The sequence below is a fragment of the Bos indicus genome, chromosome 8 (genome assembly GCF_029378745.1).
Source record: "Bos indicus isolate NIAB-ARS_2022 breed Sahiwal x Tharparkar chromosome 8, NIAB-ARS_B.indTharparkar_mat_pri_1.0, whole genome shotgun sequence".
Taxonomy (NCBI): domain Eukaryota; kingdom Metazoa; phylum Chordata; class Mammalia; order Artiodactyla; family Bovidae; genus Bos; species Bos indicus.
In genome coordinates, this window is record NC_091767.1 from 63,421,531 (window position 1) to 63,446,648 (window position 25,118).

General features: G+C 41.8%; 1 protein-coding gene across 1 annotated transcript in view; it reads right to left on the minus strand.

Moving 5' to 3' along the window:
• Positions 1-25,118, minus strand: part of GABBR2 (gamma-aminobutyric acid type B receptor subunit 2) — a 369,209-nt gene that overhangs the window by 142,125 nt on the left and 201,966 nt on the right. Inside the window, exon 6 of the mRNA XM_070794811.1 lies at positions 11,915-12,115. Within this exon, the coding sequence (XP_070650912.1) occupies positions 11,915-12,115 (201 nt within the window). The remainder of the gene's footprint in view (positions 1-11,914; positions 12,116-25,118) is intronic.

Sequence of the window (25,118 nt, forward strand, 5' to 3'; positions counted from 1 at the left end):
TTCTCTATCCAGGACATGCCACTGGGGCATCCTTGAAGGTTTCTGCGACATTCTTAAAGTTGTTGCGGGTGGGAAGAGTCAGACCTTCGGCGAACAGACACAGTATTGCCTCACCAGGAGGTATATGAATGTAGTTTTTAAACTTCTTTGATATAGTTTATTGGTGATATTTCCATGTGTGTAGATAATAGAGGGGATCAAGATCAGACTGTTTATTCAATTTGACATTGGGGCCAACACAAGTCCCTATATATTTTTTAGGTGTACCTCTTATAAATCCCTATCTTTTCTATCTCATAAAACTGTTCATCAACCAGAGGAAAGGGGGTTGGAGAACACTGGCAATGTGCCTGTTTACCTCACTTCTGTGGGTAAAGTCCTTGGAGTGGGACACCCCGGTAGCTTAGGCCTGAAAGGTGACCTCATTCTCCCTGTCTTTGCAAGCACCATGCTGAAGTCATTGCTACCACACTATGTCCGGGACCATTCATCACTGTTCCCCGGTGAAGCCGGCGCCGATCTCCCTCAGGCAAAACAATGACAGCAGAAACAGACACTTTCACAATTGTCTGAGAAAAGCTAATAGTTGTTCTTAAAGCAGGTCTCCAATTATTCAGGGCAGAAGAATTTCTTCCGCTGTAAAGCGGACACTGAAAACTGATTGATTACTCATGCTCTGAGGTCAAGTTTATCTTGAGAGGCTAAAAGTTTCTGAGAAAACAAGTTTTATATGAAGAGTCCCAATTACTGACAGGTTGTGCCCCACATATTTTTGAGAGGCAGTTGTTGGAACGTGGAACATCTTTTCATACAGAAATCATGTTATAAATAGTGGTTAGGTTCCCAGGCTAGCCCACACAAGTTTGCTACCCCACACTGTGACTAAACGTTACGGGTCTGTCATTCCAACAGAACCAAGCTGAGTCCTGCTTCTTGGGAGACGGAAGTCTCATGGACAGAAGAGAGGAGAAGGGGGAAACATCTCCTTCTATATCTCCAACTGCCACCCCCAACCCCGCAGAGCGGCAAAACCAGCAGAGTTTCTCTCTCGAACCCTTCGTGGGACGTTGCAACCAGAGTCTCCTTTGGAAGGTACACTAGGGCGCAGTCTCTTTTACTCCAGTTCGTAGGTCATCCAAGGAGCCTGTTGAGAATGCAGGGCCCTACATTTGTTTTATTGTGTCTGTGGGATAACTTGGACAACTGTATTTTAAAAGATCTTTTAAGACTTCAAGAATACATAAATTGGTTAACATTGATTAAATCCCTCTCACAATCTGATTATTGGATTTTCTCAATAGCAGCTTCCAGGTGTTTTTCTGAGACCTTTCTCAGACTCTTTCAGTGCTGGGAAAGTCACTATGTCCTCAGGAGGAGCCTTCCACTTAAGGAATGCTTGACGTCTATGAGATCAGTCTTCCAGATACAGAGTTTATACCTATCTCCCTGTAGCTTGCTACGTCTTTCTGTGGAGCTGCAAAGAACATGTCTGCTTCCTCTTATCCATAACATCTCTCAAAGAGCTGAAGTTAGTGACATGCTTACCCTGTCCTCAATGCGCTCTTCTTCACCTTTTAAGCAAAACAGTCTCAGTTCAGACATCCAATCTATGACAAAATAGGTTATATGAGACTAAAGCTCCCATGAAAAACATTAAGGAAAGCAGAATAAAATATAAATATAGCTATCCAAAGGTATCAGAAAGCGACCAGGACATCTAGGACTTGAAGAACCAAGATCCTGGAGGGAAGAGAAATGTTTTGAGAAGAGTCCAACATTCTTCGCTGCTTCCCCTGGAGGCATTTGTTGATCTGCAAGTGGGAAGGCCAGTTGTAGGAACAGAAAACAGTGGATCAGTGTTTTCATCAGTCCCTCAGAGATGGGAAGACAAAAAACTATAGTTCAGGGTTATCAGGGTGGCAAGGCTTATAGGGCCAAGGTCTCAGAGAAAGAGGAACCACAGGATACCAGTATGCACACTGACATCTGCACTTGTGATATTTGGTGATAACTAAGCTGCATAAGGGGCTTCCCTGGTGGCTCAGAGGTTCAAGTGTCTGCCTGGAATTCAGGAGACCTGGGTTGGATCCCAGGAGAAGGAAATGGCAACCCACTCCAGTATTCTTGCCTGGAGAATCCCATGGAGGGGGGAGCCTGGTAGGCTACAGTCCATGGGGTCGCAGAGTCGGACACGACTGAGTGACTTCACTCACTCACTTACTCAAGCTGCATAAGGAGGATGGCATGGCAAATCACTCCAGTATTCTTGCCCGGAGAATACCCATGGACGGAGGAGTCTGGCGGGCTACAGTCCACGGGGTCGCAGAGTCGGATATGACTGAGTAACTAAGCACAGCACAAGCTGCATAAAACAAGGAGGATGAGAGGCCAAGTGAAAAGTGGTGGCTAAGGGGATAAGAACACAAGCAGGTATGTTTAAAGTCTCAGGACATTAGGAACAAAAGTTGGAATCCAGGGCCAGTAAACATCCCAGGATTTTAGTCTAGAATGTCAAAGGACAGATAGGAATAAAGTCAAACCAAAACAGACCAGATATTATGAAAACTAAAGCGAAGCCTGGAATCATCTCAGTTCTTGACTGGATAAAGTGAACTGCCCCTATTCTGTTTGCTCAAAGAGAAAAATCTTCTCTGAAGAAAGATAATGCCACCTGTAGCTTCTTTCATTTTTCATACCGAATTCAATTAATTAAACTTACTAGGTATACCAGGTAATAGGATCAAATCTTAAAAAAAAAAAGAAGGAAGAAAGAAAGGAAAGAAGAAAAATAGGCAACAAAGCAGATCTACAGGTGGTTCATATCTTGAATTTATTAGGCCTGGACTTTAATGTAGCAGGTTTATATGTTCAAGAAAATAGACAAAAGATACAGAATATCACCAGAAAACAGGGAGCAAAGAAAGAAAAAAAAGAATAAAACTAAAATCCTAAAAATTTTAAAATATTAATACAACAAATGAAACTAAGAACTTAATAGATGGATGAAACAGTATATTAGACACAGCAGAAAGTAGGTTAGTGAACTGAAGAAATGTTAGTAGTAAATATTCAGCCTGAGGCACAGGGAGGGGAAAAAGGACAGAAAATAAGCAATAAACATAAGAGATATATGGAATGTGTTGAAAATGTATAGCACATGTATGACTGGTGTCCTAAAATGTGAGAAAAGGTTAAAAAGGTAGAAGCATTATTTAAGGGATATTTTCCTAGAATTTCCCCCAATACATATCAATCCACTGATTCATGAAGTTCCATTATGCTTAAACTCCAACCAAGATAAAACCAAACAAAACCATACTTCAGCACAGCATATAAAACTGCTGAAGAGTCAAGCAAAGATAAAATCTTAAAAGCAGTTAGAGAAAAAAAAAGGATGCATTATCTTCAAAAGAGCAACAATTAGTCTGATGGCTGATTTAACAGAAACAAGGGATTCCAGAAGACAAGACATTTCAGAAATGACCTCTGAAAGTGCTAAAAGAACACAAAAGACCACCTAGAATTCTACACCTAATTAATATATCTCTCAATATTAAGGTGAAAGAAAACTTTAGACAATCAGAAACTGAGAGAATGTGTCTCCAGCAAAACCAAAAAACATCTTTTCTTTCTTTAAAAGAAAGACCAAGAGAAGTTCTATAGGCAGAAAGAAAATGATCATAAACAGAACAGAAATGAAGGGAGGAATAAGAAGTAATGAAAAGTGTAAATATATGAGTAGATCTAAATGAAACATGACATCAGGTTCAAGGACATCCAAGAAAACCTTCTAGAAGAACAAAGATGAGGGACTTAACATTACCAGTCATCAGGTCTTAAAAATCTTCAATTATTAAGGCAGTGTGGTATTGGTTAAAGGATAGGCAAACAGACCAGTGGAAGAGAACAGAAAGTCCAGAAAGAGATCTACACACACTGAAGCTAAGGCATTTCAGTCGTGTCTGACTCTTTGCGACACCATGCACGGTAGCCTGCCAGGCACCTCCGTCCATGGAATTCTCCAGGCAAGAATACTGGACTGGGCAGCCATTCCCTTCTCCACGGGATCTTCCTGACCCAGGGATGGAACCTGGTTCTCCTGCATTGCAGACAGATTCTTTACTGTCTGAGCCACCAGGGAAGCCCCAAGAATACCGGAGTGGGTAGCCATTCCCTTCTCCAGGGGGATCTTCCCAAACCAGGGATCGAACCCTGGTCTCCCACATTGCAGGCAAATTCTTTACTGTCTGAGTCACCAGGGAAGCCCACCTCAGATGTTACATAAAATCAGTTTCACGTGATTTCTATATCTAAAAGTGAAAGGTAAAACAAACTTCTCAAAGACAAGATAGAAAAATATCTTCATGAGCTTGGGTGGGCAAAGTTGCTTAAATAAGACACACATGATGTAAGTAATAAATATAACTGTCTAAGAATTCATACCCAGAATACAAAAAGAACTTTTACAAATCAGTGAGAAACATGCAGAGAATCCAAGTGGAAAAATGGGCAAAAGACTTGAATAGTCAATTTATAAAAGAGAATATCAAAATGGCCAATAATAATATGAAAAGATCAACAACTTCATTACTTATCAAAGAAATGTAAATTAAAATAAAAATAAGATACCACTACTCATCCACTAGATTGGCTAAAATTTAAAGGCTAACAACGCCAAAAGTTGGTGAGTGTGTGAACCAAATGAAACTTGCAATCTCTGCCAGTGGGTGTGTAAATTGGTACAACCACTTTAGAAATCTGCTTGGCAGTGTCTATTATAGCTGAGCATATGGATTCTCTGTGACTCAGAAATTCCACCCCTAAGTGTGCACCCAACAGTACTGTGCACATATATTCACTAAAATACATCAAATACCTATAAATAAATCAAATAAAAAACATGCAAAAATTCCACACAAAAGATTTCTGAGGGAAATTGAATGGATGGAAAGACTCTATATTACAAAGATATCAGTTTTTCCTAAATCAGTCTATACAATCAGTAAAATTCCAACAACAAACCAGAAAAGGTTTGTGCATATAAATTGACTCATTACTCCTTTCTCCTGACTTCAAGGCTGCTGCACTGATGAAGGAAGAGAACTACAATTTGTTGAGCACCTATTGTGTGCTTGGCACTTAGCAAGGTATTTTCCTCTGTATTACTTCATGTAATCCTTCTAAATCTGTAAAAGACATATTACTCCAGCATAATCAGAAACAATTTGAGAAAGGCCAAATGACTTGCCCAATGTCACTGTATCACTGTTGATTAGGTTCAGTTATATAATATAACAGACAAAAAATTATTGGTGACTTAAATGAAATAGTTTGTCTCTCAAGTAAAAGTTGTCCATGGGTAGGTAGTGCAGAGCTTCTACGGCAACTCCACAGTGTAACCAGAGACTGAGGCTCTTATCTTTATGCCCCGCTATCCTAAAGCTGAGCACTGAAGAATTGATGCTTTTGAACTGTGGTGTTGGAGAAGACTCTTGAGAGTCCCTTGGACTGCAAGGAGATCCAACCAGTCCATTCTGAAGGAGATCAGCCCTGGGATTTCTTTGGAAGGAATGATGCTAAAGCTGAAACTCCAGTACTATGGCCACCTCATGCGAAGAGCTGACTCATTGGAAAAGACTCTGATGCTGGGAGGGATTGGGGGCAGGAGGAGAAGGGGACGACAGAGGATGAGATGTCTGGATGGCATCACTGACTCGATGGACGTGAGTCTGAGTGAACTCCAGGAGTTGGTGACGGAAAGGGAGGCCTGGCGTGCTGCAGTTCATGGGGTCACAAAGAGTCGGACATGACTGAGCGACTGAACTGAACTGAACTGATCGTAAAGTTTCCTTCTCAAGGTCACCTGTTGATACAAAATGGCTGCTATAACTCCAGCCATCTCATCCATATTTCAACCAATACAGAGGAGAAGAAAGAAGGGTAAGCTCTCCTCTAAAGTAGGCTTTTAGAAGTCTTGTATAATACTTCTACTTAAATCTCACTGGTTAGACTTAGAATCCTGGCTCTATCTAGCTACATGGGAGGCTGGGAAATGTATATTTTCAGATGAGTGGCAACATACCCAGTTAAAAATCAGAGTTATGCTACTGAAGAGGAAGAAGGGCTAAGGATGTTGCATGAACAACTACCGGCCACACCACACCTTTCCTCCTGAGCCCATGTTCCTTTGCCACACTGCCCGTCTCCCAGGGATGTGAATATCTAGGGAAGTAGCCGGTAACAGGAGCTTTGTGGGGAAGGTGGGGGCAGAGGCAGCAGCGTCATAAAGCTTGACTCCCTGGGGAGCATCTCTACTTTTCCATATCACCTTCTCATCCTCCTCTCTAGAGCCCAGAGCTTCCTAAAAGCCCCAGGTTCTTTGTTATGGAGCTCCCAGGGCAGTGACAAAGAGATGTGTGCAGCTTTTCCCAGGTCATTGCTCTAATTTGAGGACTCATTAGATCTCTGTTTCCTTTTGTTCTGCTGTGTTGGATAAACAGTCGTGGGTGGTCACAGAAGTTTCTTGCTGGAAAACATTACAGAAATCTTCCAAAGAAAGAGCCTGTGCCTTTGGTGGAGGGTTGGTGCCACTTCTGAGGTTCCCACTGATTCCAGGGTTCTGTGAACACTTCCATCTGGTGCCTTGGCCCAACTCTGTGTATCTCAGCAGGAGAATGGTAACAGGGAAGAATGTCCTTATTGGAGAGGCTAAGCCATCACTGGAATTTTATACAAAAATTATAAATACTTACAGTGGAAACAATCCCAATGGGACATTGAAAAGTGAAAGCTGACACTGGAAATCACCAATGTCAACAGAGTCACTTTAGGGGAATAGAGTGGTGATGGGGAACTTTAACAAGGAGAAAGAGACATGATAGCCAAATCAAGTATCCAGAAGCTATTTACGGGAGGTTCTGGAAAATTGAACTCTGAACGTGCTTGGGGAAGCCCAAAGGTCTGCAGTTGTCCCATCACTGGAAATTCCAACTGGCAGGGACTGATGAATGTGCTGGGGAGGGAGACCTTGTTATTCCTCCTCCCAGAAATCTCCTGGATGCCAATGAACAAGCTGGGGCAGCTTGGCACTAGAGACAGGCATATGGAAGAGAGAACTGCAGAGAATGCATTCCAGGAGGGCCCACTATTCCACCCGATTCTGTGACTTTATCATGGGTCACCTCTATCCTGGGGGTTCCAGAGTTTAACATTATAACCATATCACACAGCTCACTGTAGTAACTCAATATCATACCTACACAGAGTCAGAGAATTTTACTGTGAAAGGATGCTAGGAGTTATATGGTCCAAATCTCTCATTTTCATTTGAGGAAACTGAGGCCCAGGGATAGTGAGGGTCTAGCTGAGGTGGCAGATGGAGGCACTAAATCTCCTGATTACTAGACTTATGCTGTCCTGTTCTGCCACTTAATAACAGGCCCACTAAGACATCACAAAAAGGGCCAACTTGGATGTGCTCTGCTCCTAGGCATGTCCCAAGTTGAGAGGAAGAGCATGGTAGAGGGCAAGGGGCAGTGAGTGGGAATTTAGCAGTCCTGGTTTCCAGTCCCTGGATCTGTCCCTGACCTGCTGGGTGACATTATCAGTGTCCTGGGGTAGCCATAATAAATTTCCACAAACTCGGTGGTTTAAACAGAAACTTATTGGCTCACAGTTATAGAGGCCAGAAGACTGAAACTAAGGTGCTGGCAGCGTTGGTTCCCTCTGGAAGCTCCAAGGGGAATCCATTTCATGCCTTTCTTCTAGATTCTAGAGGCTTCCAGAAATCCTTGGAGTTCCTTGTCTTGTAATTCCAATCTCTGGCTCCATCTTCACATGATCTTCTCCAAATAGCAAACCTCCTCTGCCTTTTCTTTATAAGAATATTTGTCATATGGCAACCCACTCCAGTATTCTGGCCTGGAGAATCCCATGGACGGAGGAGCCTGGTGGGCTACGGTCCACGGGGTTGCAAAGAGTCAGACACGACTGAGCAACTTCACTTTCACTTTCAGGTGGTGGCGCTAGTGTAAAGAACCTTCCTGCCAGTGCAGAAGATACAAGAGATGCAGGTTCGATCCTTGGGTTGGGAAGATCCCCCGGAGAAGGAAATGGCAACCCACTCTAGTACTCTTGCCTGGAGAATGCCATGGACAGAGGAGCCCGAGGGCTACAATCCATGCAGTTGCACAGAGTTGGACACGACTGAAGCAACTTAGCATGCACGTCTGCAGGTAGTCTAGGATAATCTCATCTCAAGAGCCTTAAATTAATTACATCCATAAAGACTCTTTCCCTAAATAAGGTCACGTCACAAGTTCTAAGTGTTAGGAACCGGATATATCCTTTTAGGGGCCACTGTTCCTGTTTAACCCACTACAAGGATCCTGGGTGTGCTATTCCCCTTTTTGCTCCTCAGCTTTTCTGTGTGTAAACAGTGACGGTGGAAGAGTCCACTGACTTGGTTCTATAAGTGTTTGCTTGTTTTATGGATACTGACAGACCCCAGAATACAGGTACTTACCCAAGAGCCTGTGCCATGCTGACCAAGGTCCCCAGCAGTCACATATACCACAAAACCAAATTCAAGAACTATTTCATGACTTTCTAGAACTTTCTTGAGCCATATATTCTTGAGGGTTGGTTGGGGAAGTTGGCTTGTGGTCAGACCACAAATAGGAATGCCTCATTAACTCTGGGCCCCACACCCTGTTGAGAGAGCATTCAACACGATCAAGTACAGAGAATGGGCTGAGCATGGGAAGGGGCCTGACAAACACTATCTGTGCAGGGCAAGGGCCAAGGGGAGGTGAGTGAAGGCTTCCCTTCAGAAGCAAAAGGAAGAAGTGGCCCAAAACCTCAGTAATCAAGGTTATAAAAAAAAATCAAAATGAATGCAAAAAAAAATCCATGATAAGCAAAAATTTAAATAAAGACAAGATGTGTTTCTGTAATTATGTGACTCAAATCAGTTCACCCTAATGGTGACCTTGTGGATCCTGTCTTTATTTAACATTTTGATATTTGATTTTCCCACTGAGGTCCTTGGCACCCCCTTAAATTCTACCCTTAGACCTGGCCCTGGAACTATGAGTTACAACTGGATGGGTGGGCCCTTGAGGGACAAGGAATGCCTACAGGGATATGGTGGTTGCCAACAGGACCTGTGGAGGCCCAGAGGGGCCAGTGGGGAAAATTAGGGGATCAGTTGTAAGTCCTGTGCCACTGGAAGGATCTGAGAGTCTGATGGGAGGCTGGTCTACGTGACCCATTGTTGTTGTTTAGTCGCTAAGTCATGTATTTGTGACCCCATGGACTGTAACCCACCAGGCTCCTCTATCCTTGGGACTTCCCAGGCAAGAATACCGGAGTGGGTTGCCATTTCTTTCTCCCGGGGAGCTTCCCGATCCAGAGATCAAACTGGAGTCTCCTGCATTGGCAGGCAGATTATTTACCCCTGAGCTACCAGGGAAGCCTGTCAGGAGAGCCCTAAACCCAGAATCCCAGAGGCAAAGAGGCTGAAAATTTCCCTGTGTAACTTCAATCTTTCAACCTTAAGATTGTAAGAAATGCTGCCTCTTGCCTCAGTGACTGTGGGACAGGGGCTGGGTCATCTGGAATTTCAGAGCTGCCCCAAGCAGGAAGGCTGCCTGGCTCTGCTCCTGATGGCATTGCTCCATCTGGGGACACCCAGGAGTGGGTAACCCACACTGTGGGTGAAGTGAAGAGCCCCAGGAGTAGCTCCAAGGTGCCCATTCATGTGTATAGTGATATGGGGATGAGGTCAGCCTCTTCGTGTGTGCATGCTAAGTGGCTTCAGTCGTGTCTGACTCTCTGCAACCCTATGGACTACAGCCCGCCAGTCTCCTCTGTCCATGGGATTCTCCAGGCAAGAATACTGGAGTGGGTTGCCATGCCCTCCTCCAGGGGATCTTCCCGACCCAGGGATCAAACCCTCTTATGTCTCCTGCATTGGCAGGTGGGTTCTTTACCACTAGTGCCACCTGGAAAGCCTCAGACTCCTCACTGGCCCCAAATTTAAAAATTTTAAATTAAAAAGTAAAGCCAGTGGCTTGGGAGGTGTTAAGATTCCCAGGAGGCTCAAATGGTAAAGAATATGCCTTCAGTGCTGGATATCTGGGTTCAGTTCTGGGTTGGAAAGATCCCCTGGAGAAGGGTATGGCAACCTGCTCCAGTATTCTTGCCCGGAGAATTCCATGGACAGAGGAGCGTGGCAGATTACAGTCCATGGGGTCGCAAAGAGTTGGACACGACTGAGCAACTAATGCTTTTTGGAAGATGTTATAAAGTAAAAATGTTTATTCCAAAAAACACTGCAAAAAAATGATCTTCCCAAAATGCATTCCTGTGCATTTCTACATCCATGCCTAGGTAGCATTCACGCTCCTTGGAATGACATTTGCAGCCCTTGGGGCATCTCATAGCCCTTACCCCCACTTAGCTTCACAGATCTCATGTGTAATCATTTTCATCTTTAGTCTTCCTTAAGTTTCTCTTTTTAATTATTATACTGTCTGCCTGCGTGGAAATTTCTTCTTTGTTTTTGTACTTTCCTCAAATTTTATACTATTTTTAGATTAAAGTATAGGGTATCCCTGGACCCAAGAATCTTCTCTAATAAACTGCAAACTTCAACACCTTTAAAAATAACATTTACTGAAATAAAAATAAGTTGTTTCTACTCATTATTCAGCATGTCCCAACACTTTATATGGTCACTGACTGAGGCATGAAAATACTTCTTTCAACATTTTCTACCCAGAATGTTTTTCCAGACCCTCTCAGGTGCCACATGATTTAAAGAGCTGCTTATAAAATGTGTCCTAATGATTTGCCATTTTTGGACAAATCAATAAATCATTCTTGTAGTATTGGCTCTGATTGAGAATAAATAATGGATAAAACTAAATAAATATATATTATATATATTTACTTTATTATGAAACTGATTCTTTAAGTGAAATTGAAGGTGGGTGGAGGATTTAAAAATCTGAGATCAGAGGAGACAGAAAAGAATCATGTGCCCTGCTGTACTAAACTTTGGCTGGTGGTTAGAATTGAGAGATGGATGTTGCCATCGTCACTGGGGCTGTCACCATCCAATTCTTGATAATGCTCTCAATGATAGAGAATAGTACACTTTGGAAATACTTTTACATACACCATGCTACCTGTTCTCTCACAGACCTATGATAAAAGCATGCCAGGGGTTAGTCATCCCTAATGGGAACATCCCTAGTGGAGGCCTGAGGACGTAAGCACCCTGCCAAGGTCCTCCTCCCAGCTATGACAGCACAAGGTGCTGGGCATCATGCCAGCCACATTGCACAACCTGCCAACCAGTCCTCCTTTTGACCCCAGAGGAGGATATTTGCACTGCCACGATACAGATGAAAAAAACAGCAGCTCAGAAAACTCAAGCTCAATGTCACACATCTGGTAAGTGGCAAAACTGGGGTTTGGACCAGTCTTTCTGGTCTTCAGTACCTGTTTCCCCAAGTCTACTTGAGGGGTTATTTTTCTCCTCCAGGCTGACAGGAGCATCAATGAGACTGAGAAATGACATTCCAGGTCAGAGGGTACAGGGGATGAAATGGTGGTCTCGTCTGAAAGTCAATGCCTGCAGTTGGTACTATAACAGTCATGACTCCATCCCTTACACCATGTTATGTGCTTAGAAAGCACCCTTACCTCATTTGATTCCCACAATTCCCTAGAAGAGGGAGACAGCCAGATATACTCCTTTAACAAATACAAGATTTGTTTATACTCCTATAACAAATAACAAATAGAGCCTCAGAGAGGTCAAATGATTTGCTCAAAATCACACAGCAAAGGCCAGAACAAGATCTGGGCACTTTCTGCAGACATCACTGGACAACATGGCACTGACCTTCCCAGAGATGGTCTTGATCTGCTTGGAGCTCAGGGGCTCAAAGTCCACGCCGATGTAGCCCTCCATGGCAGCAAGCAGATGCTTCCGGAGACAACGGGAGGAGTTGGCTTCTGCGTGCACCTGCTCCCACCAGGAAGGCTCATACCAACCTGGGATGATCCACTGGTATTTGCTCCCATACATATTCTCCTCATATGCCTGCAAGAGATGGGTTGATCATGAAGGCACCAAGAGACAAACATTTTTTTCAAAGCTTTGAAACCTGTGGGAAAGGTAGGGGTGGAGGGGTGGGGGGACTCGGGCTTCCTCATACCAGAGGATTTGTTAATTTCTCCATTACTTGCTTGGTCTCCTCATCATCATCTCTCAAGGTATCCAAGGTAGTTTATAGGAAACGTATACTAAAATAATAAAACACTGAATAAAAATGAAAACGTAAGTGCTTGGGAAAATATAAATTATAATATGCTTACTGGAGGTAATATGCTTATTGGTGGTATCTTCCTGGGTCAGGAAGATCCCCTGGAGAAGGTAGATCCCTCCAGGTAGATCCCCTGGAGTCTACCCACTCCAGTATTTGTGCTTGGAGAATTCCATGGACAGAGGAGCCTGGTGTGCTGCAGTCCATGGGGTCGGACATGACTTGGCGACTGAACAACAACAATAACAAATAAGAATTTGCCTGCAGTGCAGGAGACCCGGGTTCAATCCCTGTGTGGGGAAGATCCCCTGGAGGAGGGCATGGCAACCCATTCCAGTATTCTTGCCTGGAGAATACCCAAGAAAAGAGGAGCCCGGCGGGCTACAGTCCATAGATCCACAAAGAGTAGGACACGACTAAGTGACTAACACTACTGGAGGTAAAGGGAACAGAGGATAGATGAGACCACCGAAGGTTCCAACGCTATAGGTGATGACCTTCCTGGCAGCCCAAGAGAAAAGGGCAATGATATTAATTACAGAGCTCTCACTTTCACTAAGGAGAAAAAACACCAGTCTCTCAAGGACGCAAAATGTTTTCTAGGCTTTAATCCCTAAAAAAAAAAAAAAGCCTCATATGGAGGATACTGTCAAATTAGCTAGCATGGTATCAACAGTGTCCCCACAACAAACAGATTTCATAAGGCTATTTTTGTATAGATTTTTACGAAAAGCTGGGATCATAATCTTAAAATATAACTCAGGGGGGAACAATTTTGCAAGGGGGCCAAGAAAATTTAATGTAAGCATGCAACTTATGTAAGATGCCACTTGGCAAACTGAACATCCCTCTGAATCTTTACCCAAAGCATGGTGGGCATAAATCCAGATCCTAAAAAAAGTCCCTTATATTTATATGCTTTACGCCCATCTTATTGGTTCTTCATGTTCACCATTTGAGATGGTCTGGGCAAAGTTTATTTAACCTCATTTTAGAGATGAAGAAATTGGGAACCAGAGAGGGAAAGTCACTTTTGCAAGGTCATAGAGTCTGGAACCTAGGTCTCCTCCTCTTATGCTGCAAAGCCACACTGCCTAACTCCCATTTAAGCAAAAAATTGTCAGACTGTTCTCATACACCCCCACTTGGCTTTAATTCTTACTGTGATGATTTTACATCAGGAAAAACATGCTTTTTGATAGCTTATATGCACCCAGAAAGTCCCAAAGTGTAGGAATGTCACATTCCATCAAAGCTGAGTCCAGAATGGAGTTTTTGAGTAGAGCTCACAGCCCTCTCAGGAATCAAAACGCCCGGATGTGACTACAGAGTGATGGTTATGCAAATGCTCTAGGTGTGCTGTAATGAACTGCATACTTTTAAAATGTGAGCCTAAAACAATCCAGCAATTCATTCCTGGGGAGTTACCTATGTTAGGAGCACACATGGGGAAAACAATTCATGTTACATCCTTTATGTTCCTTGACTTACAAGAAAGACAGCATAGAGGCCAAGAGGGTGTGGAGAGAGGAGCCTGTAGGATGGTTCTGGATGCCTGGGAGGTTTTGGTTGCCCTCCACTTAGGCTGTAGCATGCTAGGCCAGGGTCTGCCCAGAAAGGTGGGCTAGAGCCCCTATTCTGTCTGGTACAGAACAGTTATTATCAAGTCCATGATAAGCAGGAGTGTTCCTTTCATCCCTACATCTGGGGAGGCAATTCTAAAATTCTCTCAACACCCGAAAAAGCCCAGCCTGGAGTGTGCAGCATCTGCTTGGGGGTAAAGGTGAATTAGAATATTTGTTCCTTAACTTAAGCTCAGATTCCATCTCCATGGCCTCTATTCATTGATTCAGTGAAGACTCCAGAGTAAACTGAGACTGTTTCATAAAACAGCTCTTCAACTATCTCAAGTCAATGATCACATTTCCTGTTCTCTAGAATCCTCCAGTGATACGGAACTTTCACCTCCCTCATTCTAGACACTGTACTTTTCATGATGCAGCCTCAGATCGTAGTCATTTTCCCAGCAACTACATTATACTCTTGCCCCAATCAAAGCTGTTGTAGAAAAACACAGCCCTTATATTACAATCACATAACAAAACTGCAGTTCCACAAAAGAAGGCAGCCACCTGGGCTCCCCTCTAATAAATGGGGGTTAGCCCACAGAAACTTTTTTTTTGTTTGTTTTCTAAAGATAATCCCAGATCCTGGCTGGGGGCTAAACCTCTGAACAAAAGAGTCATTCCAATGATTCCAGGTTATTTAATCAGTGGTCAAACCTGTGAGGGGGATTCCCTTGTGTCATAGTAAAGAATCCTGCAATTGAAGAGCCACAGGAGATGCGGGTTCAACCCTTGGGTCAGGAAGATCCCCTGGAGCAGTAAATGGCAACCCAGTCCAGTATTCTTGCCTGGGAAATCCCAAGGACAGAGGAGCCTGGTGGGCTACAGTCCATAAGGTCGCAAAGAGTCAGACATGATTGAAGCAACTTAGCACTCACTCACTCAAAACATGGGAGACTTCACAACTCTCACCTTTCACTGGCAGAGAGGAACTCACATATATTGAACCCCTATTATGCGCTTGGTCATTTATATACAGTATCTTATTTTATTCTCACAATAGCCCTATGACGTGTATGCTATTATCTCTATTTTATAGACAAAGAAATTGAGTCTTACAGATTGAGGCATTTGCCCAAACACATTCAGTTAAGTCAAGAGGACAAGACCCAAAGTCAATGGTTTTTTTTTTTTTTTTTGGTTTTAATTTCCTTCCATTCTTAGTAAAACAAAGTAAAACTTTTCTGAATCTTTCTTAATCTTTTCTTATTTTGGCCACATCACTCAGCTTGTGAGATCTCAGTTCCCCAACCAAGGATTGAACCGGGGCCATAGCAGTGAAAGCCCAGGATCCTTAACCACCAGGCCACCAGGGAATTAAGTTTTCTCAATCTTAAAAGGTGAGGCAAGATAGCCCCACCTATTAAGAATATATGGTAAGTAAGAGCCAATAGACAGAGAGACAACATGAGGAGGCCTTTTCATCAGACACAAAGGCAGATTTGCATTCCTCTCTGGAGAAGGAACGGAGAAGGCAATGGCACCCCACTCCAGTACTCTTGCCTGGAAAATGCCATGGACGGAGGAGCCTGGTAGGCTGCAGTCCATGGGGTTGCGAAGAGTCGGACACGACTGCGCGACTTCACTTTAACTTTTCACTTTCATGCACTGGAGAAGGCAATGGCAACCCACTCCAGTGTTCTTGCCTGGAGAATCCCAGGGACAGGGGAGCCTGGTGGGCTGCCGTCTATGGGGTTGAACAGTCAGACACGACTGAAGCGACTTAGCAGCAGCAGCAGCAGCAGCTGAGATCAAAGACCAGGTGATCATTTGGAAGCAGCATCCCAGGAATCTGCTGTGATAGCTGTTTGACCTGCCACTGTTCTATTAGGTGTTCCTTGTGAGTGAATTTTCCACAGAAGCTCAGTCCATTTGAATGACAACATATTTTGTTAAGAACATTAGTCAATTTTGATGAAGATAAAATTTTTTCCACTGATCTCCTGGGGAAAAGAAGACTATAGTCAAGCCAATTCTGTGCCACATAGCATCTGGGTAATCTGGCCCATAACTCCTCGGATCTTGCTTTTCTCACCTGTAGCCTTTGGAAAGCAAAGCCCATCTCATTGGGTTGGTGTAGAAATTAAATGAGGAACAAAAAAGCAACCTAATCAAAAATGGGCAGAAGATCTAAATAGACATTTCTCCAAAGAAGACATACAAATGGCCAATAGGCAAATGAAAAGATGCTAAACATCACTAGTTGTTAGAGAAATGTGAATCAAAACAATAAGATTTCACATCACATGGTTAGAATGGTCATCACTAAAATACAAACAACATTATATTTACAATATCTACAAATAATAAATGCTGGAGAGAATGTGGAGAAAACGGAACTTTCTAACACTGTTGGTATGAATGTAAATTGGCACAGCCACCATGGAAAATAGTATGGAGGTTCCTTAAAAAAACACAAATAGAATTGTTATCAGTTCAGTTCAGTCGCTCAGTTGTATCCGACTCTTTGCGACCCCATGCCTCCCTATACATCATCAACTCCCGGAGCTTGCTCAAGCTCATGTCCATAGAGTTGGTGATACCATCCAGCCATCTCATTCTCTGTTATCCCCTTCTCCTTCTGTTTTCAATCTTTCCCAGCATCAGGGTCTTTTCATCTGAGTCAGTTCTTCGCGTTAGGTGGCCAAAGTATTGGAGTTTCAGCTTAAGCATCAGTCCTTCCAAGGAACATTCAGGATTGATTTCCTTTTGGATGGACTGGTTGGATCTCCTTGCAGTCCAAGGGACTCTCAAGAGTCTTCTCCAACACCACAGTTCAAAAGCATCAATTCTTCTGCACTCAGCTTTCTTTATGATCCAACTCTCACATCCATACATGACTACTGGAAAAACCATGGCTTTGACTAGATGGACCTTTGTCAGCAAAGTAATATCTCTGCTTTTTAATATGCTGTCTAGGTTGGTCATAGCTTTTCTTCCAAGAAGCAAGCATCTTTTAATTTCATGGCTGCAGTCACCATCTGCAGTGATTTTGGAGCCCAAGAAAAAAAGTCTGTCACTGTTTCCATTGTTTCTCCATCTATTTGCCATGAAGTGATGGGACCAGATGCCATGATCTTAGTTTTTTGAATGTTGAGTTTTAAGCCAAGTTTTTCACTCTCCTCTTTCACTTTCGTCAAGAGGCTCTTTAGTTCCTTCTCACTTTCTGTCATAAGGTTGGTGTCATCTGCATATCTGAGGTTATTGATATTTCTCCTGGCAATCTTGATTCCAGCTTGTGCTTCATCCAGCCCAGTATTTCGCATGATGTACTCTGCATAGAAGTTAAATAAGCAGAGTGACAATATACAGCCTTGACATACTCTTTTCCCAATTTGGAAACAGTCTGTTGTTCCATGTCCGGTTCTAACTGTTGCTTTTTGACCTACATATAGATTTCCCAGGAAGCAGGTAAGGTATGATCCAGTCCTGGGCATATATCTGGAGAAAAATCTAATTTGAAAAGACACATGCACCCCTATATATGTATATGTATGTATATATATATATATATATATAGCTGATAATACTTTGCTGTACAGCATAAACTAACACAACATTGCAAAGCAACTATACTCTTTGTATAAAATAAAAACTTAAAGCTTAAAACAAATGAATAAAATAAAGGATACATAGAACCCCTATGTTCATAGCAGTACTACTTATTTACAATGGGCAAGACACGGAAGTAACCTAAATATCCAGACAGGTAAATGGGTAACAAAGATGTGGTGCAGCCAGAAGGAAATGGCAGGACATACTTAAAGTGACGAAAGAGAAAACCCTATAACCCAGATTACTGTACCCAGCAAGGATCTCATTCAGATATGAAGGAGAATTCAAAAGCTTTACAGACAAGCAAAAGCTGAGAGAATTCAGCACCACCAAACCAGCTCCTCAACAAATGCTAAAGGATCTTCTCTAGACAGGAAACACAGAAAGGGTGTATAAACTCAAACCCAAAACAGCAAAGTAAATGGCAACGGGACCATACTTATCAATAATTACCTTAAATGTAAATGGGTTGAACGCCCCAACCAAAAGACAAAGACTGGCTGAATGGATACAAAAACAAGACCCCTATATATGCTGTCTACAAGAGACCCACCTCAAAACAAGGGACACATACAGACTGAAAGTGAAGGGCTGGAAAAAGATATTTCATGCAAATGGAGACAAAAAAAAGCAGGAGTAGCAATACTCATATCAGATAAAATAGAATTTAAAATAAAGGCCGTGAAAAGAGACAAAGAAAGCCACTACATAATGATCAAAGAATCAATCCAAGAAGAAGATATAACAATTATAAATATATATGCACCCAACATAGGAGCACTGCAATATGTAAGGCAAATGCTAACAAGTATGAAAGGGGAAATTAACAATAACATAATAATAGTGGGAAACTTTAATACCCCATTCACACCTATGGATAGATCAACTAAACAGAAAGTTAACAAGGAAACACAAACTTTAAATGACACAATGGACCAGCTAGACCTGATTGATATCTACAGGACATTTTACCCCAAAACAATGAATTTCACCTTTTTCTCAAGTGCACATGGAACCTTCTCCAGGATACATCGCATCCTGAGCCATAAATCTAGCCTTGGTAAATTAAAAAAAATTGAAATTATTCCAATCATCTTTTCTGACCACAATGGAATAAGATTAGATCTCAATTATAGGAAAAAAACTATTAAAAATTTCAACACATGGAGGCTAAACAACACACTTCTGAATAACCAACAAATCATAGAAGAAATAAAAAAAAATCAAAATATGCATAGAAATGAATGAAAATGAAAACACAACAACCCAAAACCTATGGGACACTGTAAAAGCAGTGCTAAGGGGAAGGTTCATAGCAATACAGGCTTACCTCAAGAAACAAGAAAAAAAGTCAAACAAATAACCTAACTCTACATCTAAAGCAACTAGAAAAGGAAGAAATGAAGAACCCCAGGGTTAGTAGAAGGAAAGAAATCTTAAAAATTAGGACAGAAATAAATGCAAAAGAAACAAAAGAGACCATAGCAAAAATCAACAAGCTAAACACTGGTTCTTTGAGAAGATAGATAAAATTGACACACCATTAGCCAAACTCATCAAGAAACAAAGGAGAAGAATCAAATCAACAAAATTAGAAATGAAAATGGAGAAATCAGAACAGATAACACAGAAATACAAAGGATCATAAGAGACTACTATCAGCAACTATATGCCAATAAAATGGACAACTTGGAAGAAATGAACAAATTCTTAGAAAAGTACAACTTTCTAAAACTGAACCAGGAAGAAATAGAAAATCTTAACAGACCCATCACAAGCATGGAAATTGAAACTGTAATCTGAAATACTCCAGCAAACAAAAGCCCAGGACCAGACGGCTTCACAGCTGAATTCTACCAAAAATTTAGAGAAGAGCTAACACCTATCCCTTTCAAACTCTTCCAGAAAATTGCAGAGGAAGGTAAACTTCCAAACCCATTCTATGAGGCCAACATCATCCTAATACCAAAATCAGACAAAGATGCCACAAACAAAGAAAACTACAGGCCAATATCACTGATGAATATAGATGCAAAAATCCTTAACAAAATTCTAGCAAACAGAATCCAACAACATATTAAAAAGATCATACATCATGACCAAGTGGGCTTTATCCCAGGGATGCAAGGATTCTTCAATATTCACAAATCAGTCAACGTAATATACCACCATACGATTATCTCAATAGATAATAGAGAAAGCCTTTGACAAAATTAAACATCCATTTATGATAAAAACCTTCCAGAAAGCAGGAATAGAAGGAACATACCTCAACATAATAAAAGCTATATATGACAAACCCACAGCAAACATTATCCTCAATGGTGAAAAATTGAAAGCATTTCCCCTAAAGTCAGGAAAAAGACAAGGGTGCCCACTCTCATCACTGCTATTCAACATAGTTTTGGAAGTTTTGGCCACAGCAATCAGAGCAGAAAAAGAAATAGAAGGAATCTAGATTGGAAAATAAGAAGTAAAACTCTCACTGTTTGCAGATGACATGATCCTCTATATAGAAAACCCTAAAGACTCCACCAGAAAATTACTAGAGCTAATCAATGAATATAGTAAAGTTGCAGAAATCCTTTGCATTCCTATACACTAACAATGAGAAAACAGAAAGAGAAATTGAGGAAACAATTCCATTCACCATTGCAACGAAAAGAATAAAATACTTAGGAATATATCTACCCAAAGAAACAAAAGACTTATATATAGAAAAGTATAAAACACTGGTGAAAGAAATCAAAGAGGACACAAATAGATGGAGGAATATACCATGTTCATGGATTGGAAGAATCAATATAGTGAAAATGAGTATACCACCCAAAGCAATCTATAGATTCAGTGCAATCCCTATCAAGCTACCAATGGTATTTTTCACAGAATTAGAACAAATAATTTTACAATTTGTATGGAAATGCAAAAAAACCTCAAATAGCCAAAGCAACCTTGAGAAAGAATGGAACTGGAGGAATCAACCTGCCTGACTTCAGGCTCTACTATAAAGCTATAGTCATCAAGACAGTATGGTACTGGCACAAAGACAGAAATATAGATCAATGGAACAAAATAGAAAGCCCAGAGATAAATCCACACACCTATGGACACCTTATCTTTGACAAAGGAGGCAAGAATATACAATGGGGAAAAGACAATCTCTTTAACAAGTGGTGCTGGGAAAACTGGTCAACCACTTGTAAAAGAATGAAACCAGAACATTTTCTAACACTGTACACAAAAATAAACTCAAAATGGATTAAAGATCTAAACGTAAGATCAGAAACTATAAAACTCCTAGAGGAAAACATAGGCAAAACACTGACATAAATCAAAGCAGGATCCTCTATGATCCACCTCCCAGTGTATTGGAAATAAAAGCAAAAAATAAACAAATGGGACCTAATTAAACTTAAAAGCTTCTGCACAATGAAGGAAACTATAAGCAAGGTGAAAAGACAGCCTTCAGAATGGGAGAAAATAATAGCAAATGAAGCAACTGACAAAGAATTAATCTCAAAAATATATAAGCAACTCCTGCAGCTCAATTCCAGAAAAATGACCCAATCAACAAATGGACCAAAGAACTAAACAGACAGTTCTCCAAAGAAGACATACAGATGGCTAACAAACACATGAAAAGATGCTCAACATCACTCATTATCAGAGAAATGCAAATCAAAACCACAATGAGGTACCATCTCACGCCGGTCAGAATGGCTGCTATCCAAAAATCTACAAGCAATAAATGCTGGAGAGGGTGTGGAGAAAAGGGAACCCTCTTACACTGTTGGTGGGAATGCAAACTAGTACAGCCACTATGGAGAACAGGGTGGAGATTCCTTAAAAAACTGGAAATAGAACTGCCATATGACCCAGCAATCCCACTGCTGGGCATACACACCAAGGAAACCAGAACTGAAAGAGACATATACCCCAATGTTCACTGCAGCACTGTTTATAATAGCCAGGACATGGAAGCAACCTAGATGTCCATCAGCAGATGAATGGATAAGAAAGCTGTGACACATATATACACAATGAAATATTACTCAGCCATTAAAAAGAATACATTTGAATCAGTTCTAATGAGGTGGATGAAACTGGAGCCTATTATACAGAATGAAGTAAGCCAGAAAGAAAAACAGTATACAGTATACTAACACATATATATGGAATTTAGAAAGATGGTAATGATAACCCTGTATGCGAGACAGCAACAGAGACACAGATGTATAGAACAGTCTTTTGGACTGTGTGGGAGAAGGCAAGGGTGGGATGATCTGAGAGAATAGCATTGAAACATGTATATTATCATATATGAAATTGATCGCCAGTCCAGGTTCATTGCATGAGACAGGGTGCTCAGGGCTGGTGCACTGGGATGACCCAGAGGGATGGGATGGGGAGGAAGGTGGGAGGGGGGTTCAGGATGGGGAACACATGTAAACCCATGGCTGATTCATATCAATGTATGGCAAAAATCACTACAATATTGTAAAGTAATTAGCCTCCAACTAAAATAAATAAATTAAAAAAAACCCTTCACTTTTAATTCTTACATCACAGTTTTAATAATATAAAAATCATGATGTGACTCAACATCGAAAAAAAAAAGATGTGGTACAGATATACCATGTGTACCACATGGAACATTACTCAGCCCTAAAAATGAATAAAATAAGGCCATTTGCAGCAATATGGATGAACCTAGAGATTTCATACTATAGTGAAATGTCAGACAAAGAAAAATACCATATGATATCACTTATATGTGGAATCTGAAATATGATACAAATGAACTTACTTATAAAACAGACACAGACTCACAGACATAGAAAATAAACTTATGGTTACCCAAAGGGGAAGGGGGAAGGGATAAATTAGGAGTTTGGTATTAGCAAATACAAACTAGTATATATAAAACAGATAAATGACAAGCTCCTACTGTATAGCACAGGGAACTATATTCAATATCCTATAATAAACCACAATGGAAAAGAATATGAAAAAATGTATATATAACTGAATCCTTTGCTGTATACCAGAAACTAATACAACATTGTACATCAACTATATTTCAATAAAATAATAACAACAATAATAAATGAGGTAATATGTGTACATGCTTGGCCAAGACTATGTGCAGGAACATTTCAGCTGCTCCTTCTCATCCCATTCTCATTTTGGTAACTCAAGGCTTTATTCTGAACATTAGCCATTGTTTGGGCTATGGGCAGTGATACTTTTGAACATAGGGAAGATCGGTCCAAATACCAAATGGCCCCAGACTGTTGTTCTTGGAGCTTTTGATCCGTTTTTGATGGGTTTGTCTCCTTCCCAACTGTCAGGTCTAGGCTGTCACTTTCACTGTCATTAAATCCCTCTCCCCACTCCGAATCTGCTGCTTTTAAATTGCTATGGAAAGCAGGGATTGTTAAACACATGCGCAGAAAAAAAGTACACGGGTTTTGAGTGAGGGTCTAAAAGGCTCTCCTGCAAGGGAGGTGGACTGGGCTTAAATATAGCATCTAATGTCTACAGCAACTGCAGAGGAGCCTCCGGGCCTCCATTTCAGCATTCCCACGTTCAGAAGAGCTGAGATTGTGGGACACTGACCTTTAACAAGCTGCTAGAATCTTTGTCTGTCTCCGTTGCCAAATAGGGAGTTTTGGGGTGGTGTGGGGTGTGGTGTCTGCTCTTCCCAGGGTCCCCAGTGCTGAGCACAGTGCCTGATGTATAAAGGACGTCCATAACTGGCTGTAGAGTGACTGAACACACTTTCAGTTGACTTGGTCGCCTTGCTTTTCATTTTTTTTTTTTTGCCTCTAGTAGACCTCTAGTAGGTCTCAGGCCCTGTGGCCACCAAACAGCCCTGCCAGGTAATGATGGGCCGTCCTAAGCCCATGTTCTTCAGTCCCATGAACCACTCTGTTCCCATTAGCTGCAGACAGGTGGCCATGAGGTAATTTTAAAATCCAATTTCCTCTTTTTATTAAGTTTCCTTTTGCCTTCTCACCTCCCCATGCAAGAAGGATATTTCCCTTTTACAGGCATTTCACAACCACAATAGCAATAAATCCTCACATCAGTAACGCAGTTCACAGTTGGGATGATGGTCATCCTCTGGTGACCTTGTTTAAGCCTCTCAACCATCCACTGAGGCACATAAGACAGAGGTCATCGCTTCCACTTTAGGAGTGAGGCAGCTGGGGACTGGAGTTCCACAGTGGCCTGTCTGAGGTCACACAGCTGGCAGAACTAAAACCAGAACCCAGGTCAGAATGCTCGAGAATTTAGAACAGACCACCAAGCAGAGAGAAGTGACAGGTCACGCTCATCCTTTGCTGGAGCCAAAGTGAACATTTTGCCAGAGGGCTATAAAGAGGCTTTGCATTTGCTGGACTCTGCCCTCTCATTGGTGGCAGGTCCAATCTCAAGAACACACAGCAACATGCTGCAAAGTTTGCACTGCATGTGGCATTTGGATGGCAAAGACACGGCTGTCTCCATCCGGTTGCGCCTGGACCCTGACCCTGACACAGGCAGCAAGGCCCTGCATCTCTGCTCTAAGCAGCCTCTCCCTCCACCATACGCCAGAGTCTTGATCCAGTGTGAAGACACTGAGCAGACTCTCCTTGGAATCTTCCATGCCTGCCAGAAGAGCTCCTTCGTAAGCATGTAAGATGGAAAATCCTGACCGGGAGGTCCATCTGAGGATCTGACACACGGAATAAATGCCAAACACAAAACTTCTGAAACTCAATGAATGAAGCTGCCAGCAAAGACTTTAAGAGAAAGGCCCCTTCAAAATGCCCAGCGTCTAAGAGGAAGAGGAAAGTGGGGATGAGAAGGTAAGACGATGTCCCGTGCTGTGGAAGGCAAGCAGCCTGGGGCTTTTGTTCAAGAGGGAGACAGCCACGCCGTCTGTTCCGAAATGGAAACCACACTGCTGGAAATGCCACTCGGAAAATAATCCCAGCACGGAGGGAAATCACAGCCACACCTTGGCTTAGGGTTTGGCTCAAATCAGAACAGGAGGTCTGTCTACATTTTGTACAAACAGGAGATGGCCAGGGCCCAGTGTGACGTCTTCCTGGGTCATTTTTATTGATTTATTTTTCCTATTGGATCAATAATCACTTACTGTGTGCCAGTTGTTTACAAGGCTTTGGGGATATGTGGGGATAAAATTCATCTTCTTCTCTAAATATTTATGTCTTCTAATTTGGAGCATTATTTTCCTTTTTCAAATGGGCCATTTCTGGACCTTAGATGGTAACATGTGAGGTATTATGAGTTTGAAGTAAAATGTATTAAATCAATTTGCTCTGTTTTTTCAATTTTTCTCTTGCTCCTCCTTAGATTTTCATATGAAAAACTCCTTGTAATCCTTAACTGAGACATAGGATGCTTAACACAATCTTGTAAAGTTTACCAGTTAGTAACCTTGCCAGCCCAACGGTGGTTCATTCCATCCTCAGAAACCTACATAAACAAAAAAATATTGCTGACATCTGTGGAGAGTTCACTGTATGTCAGGCATTATGCAAAGTGTTTTTGCTCATTTAATCTCTGCAACAACCCTATGAGACAGGTG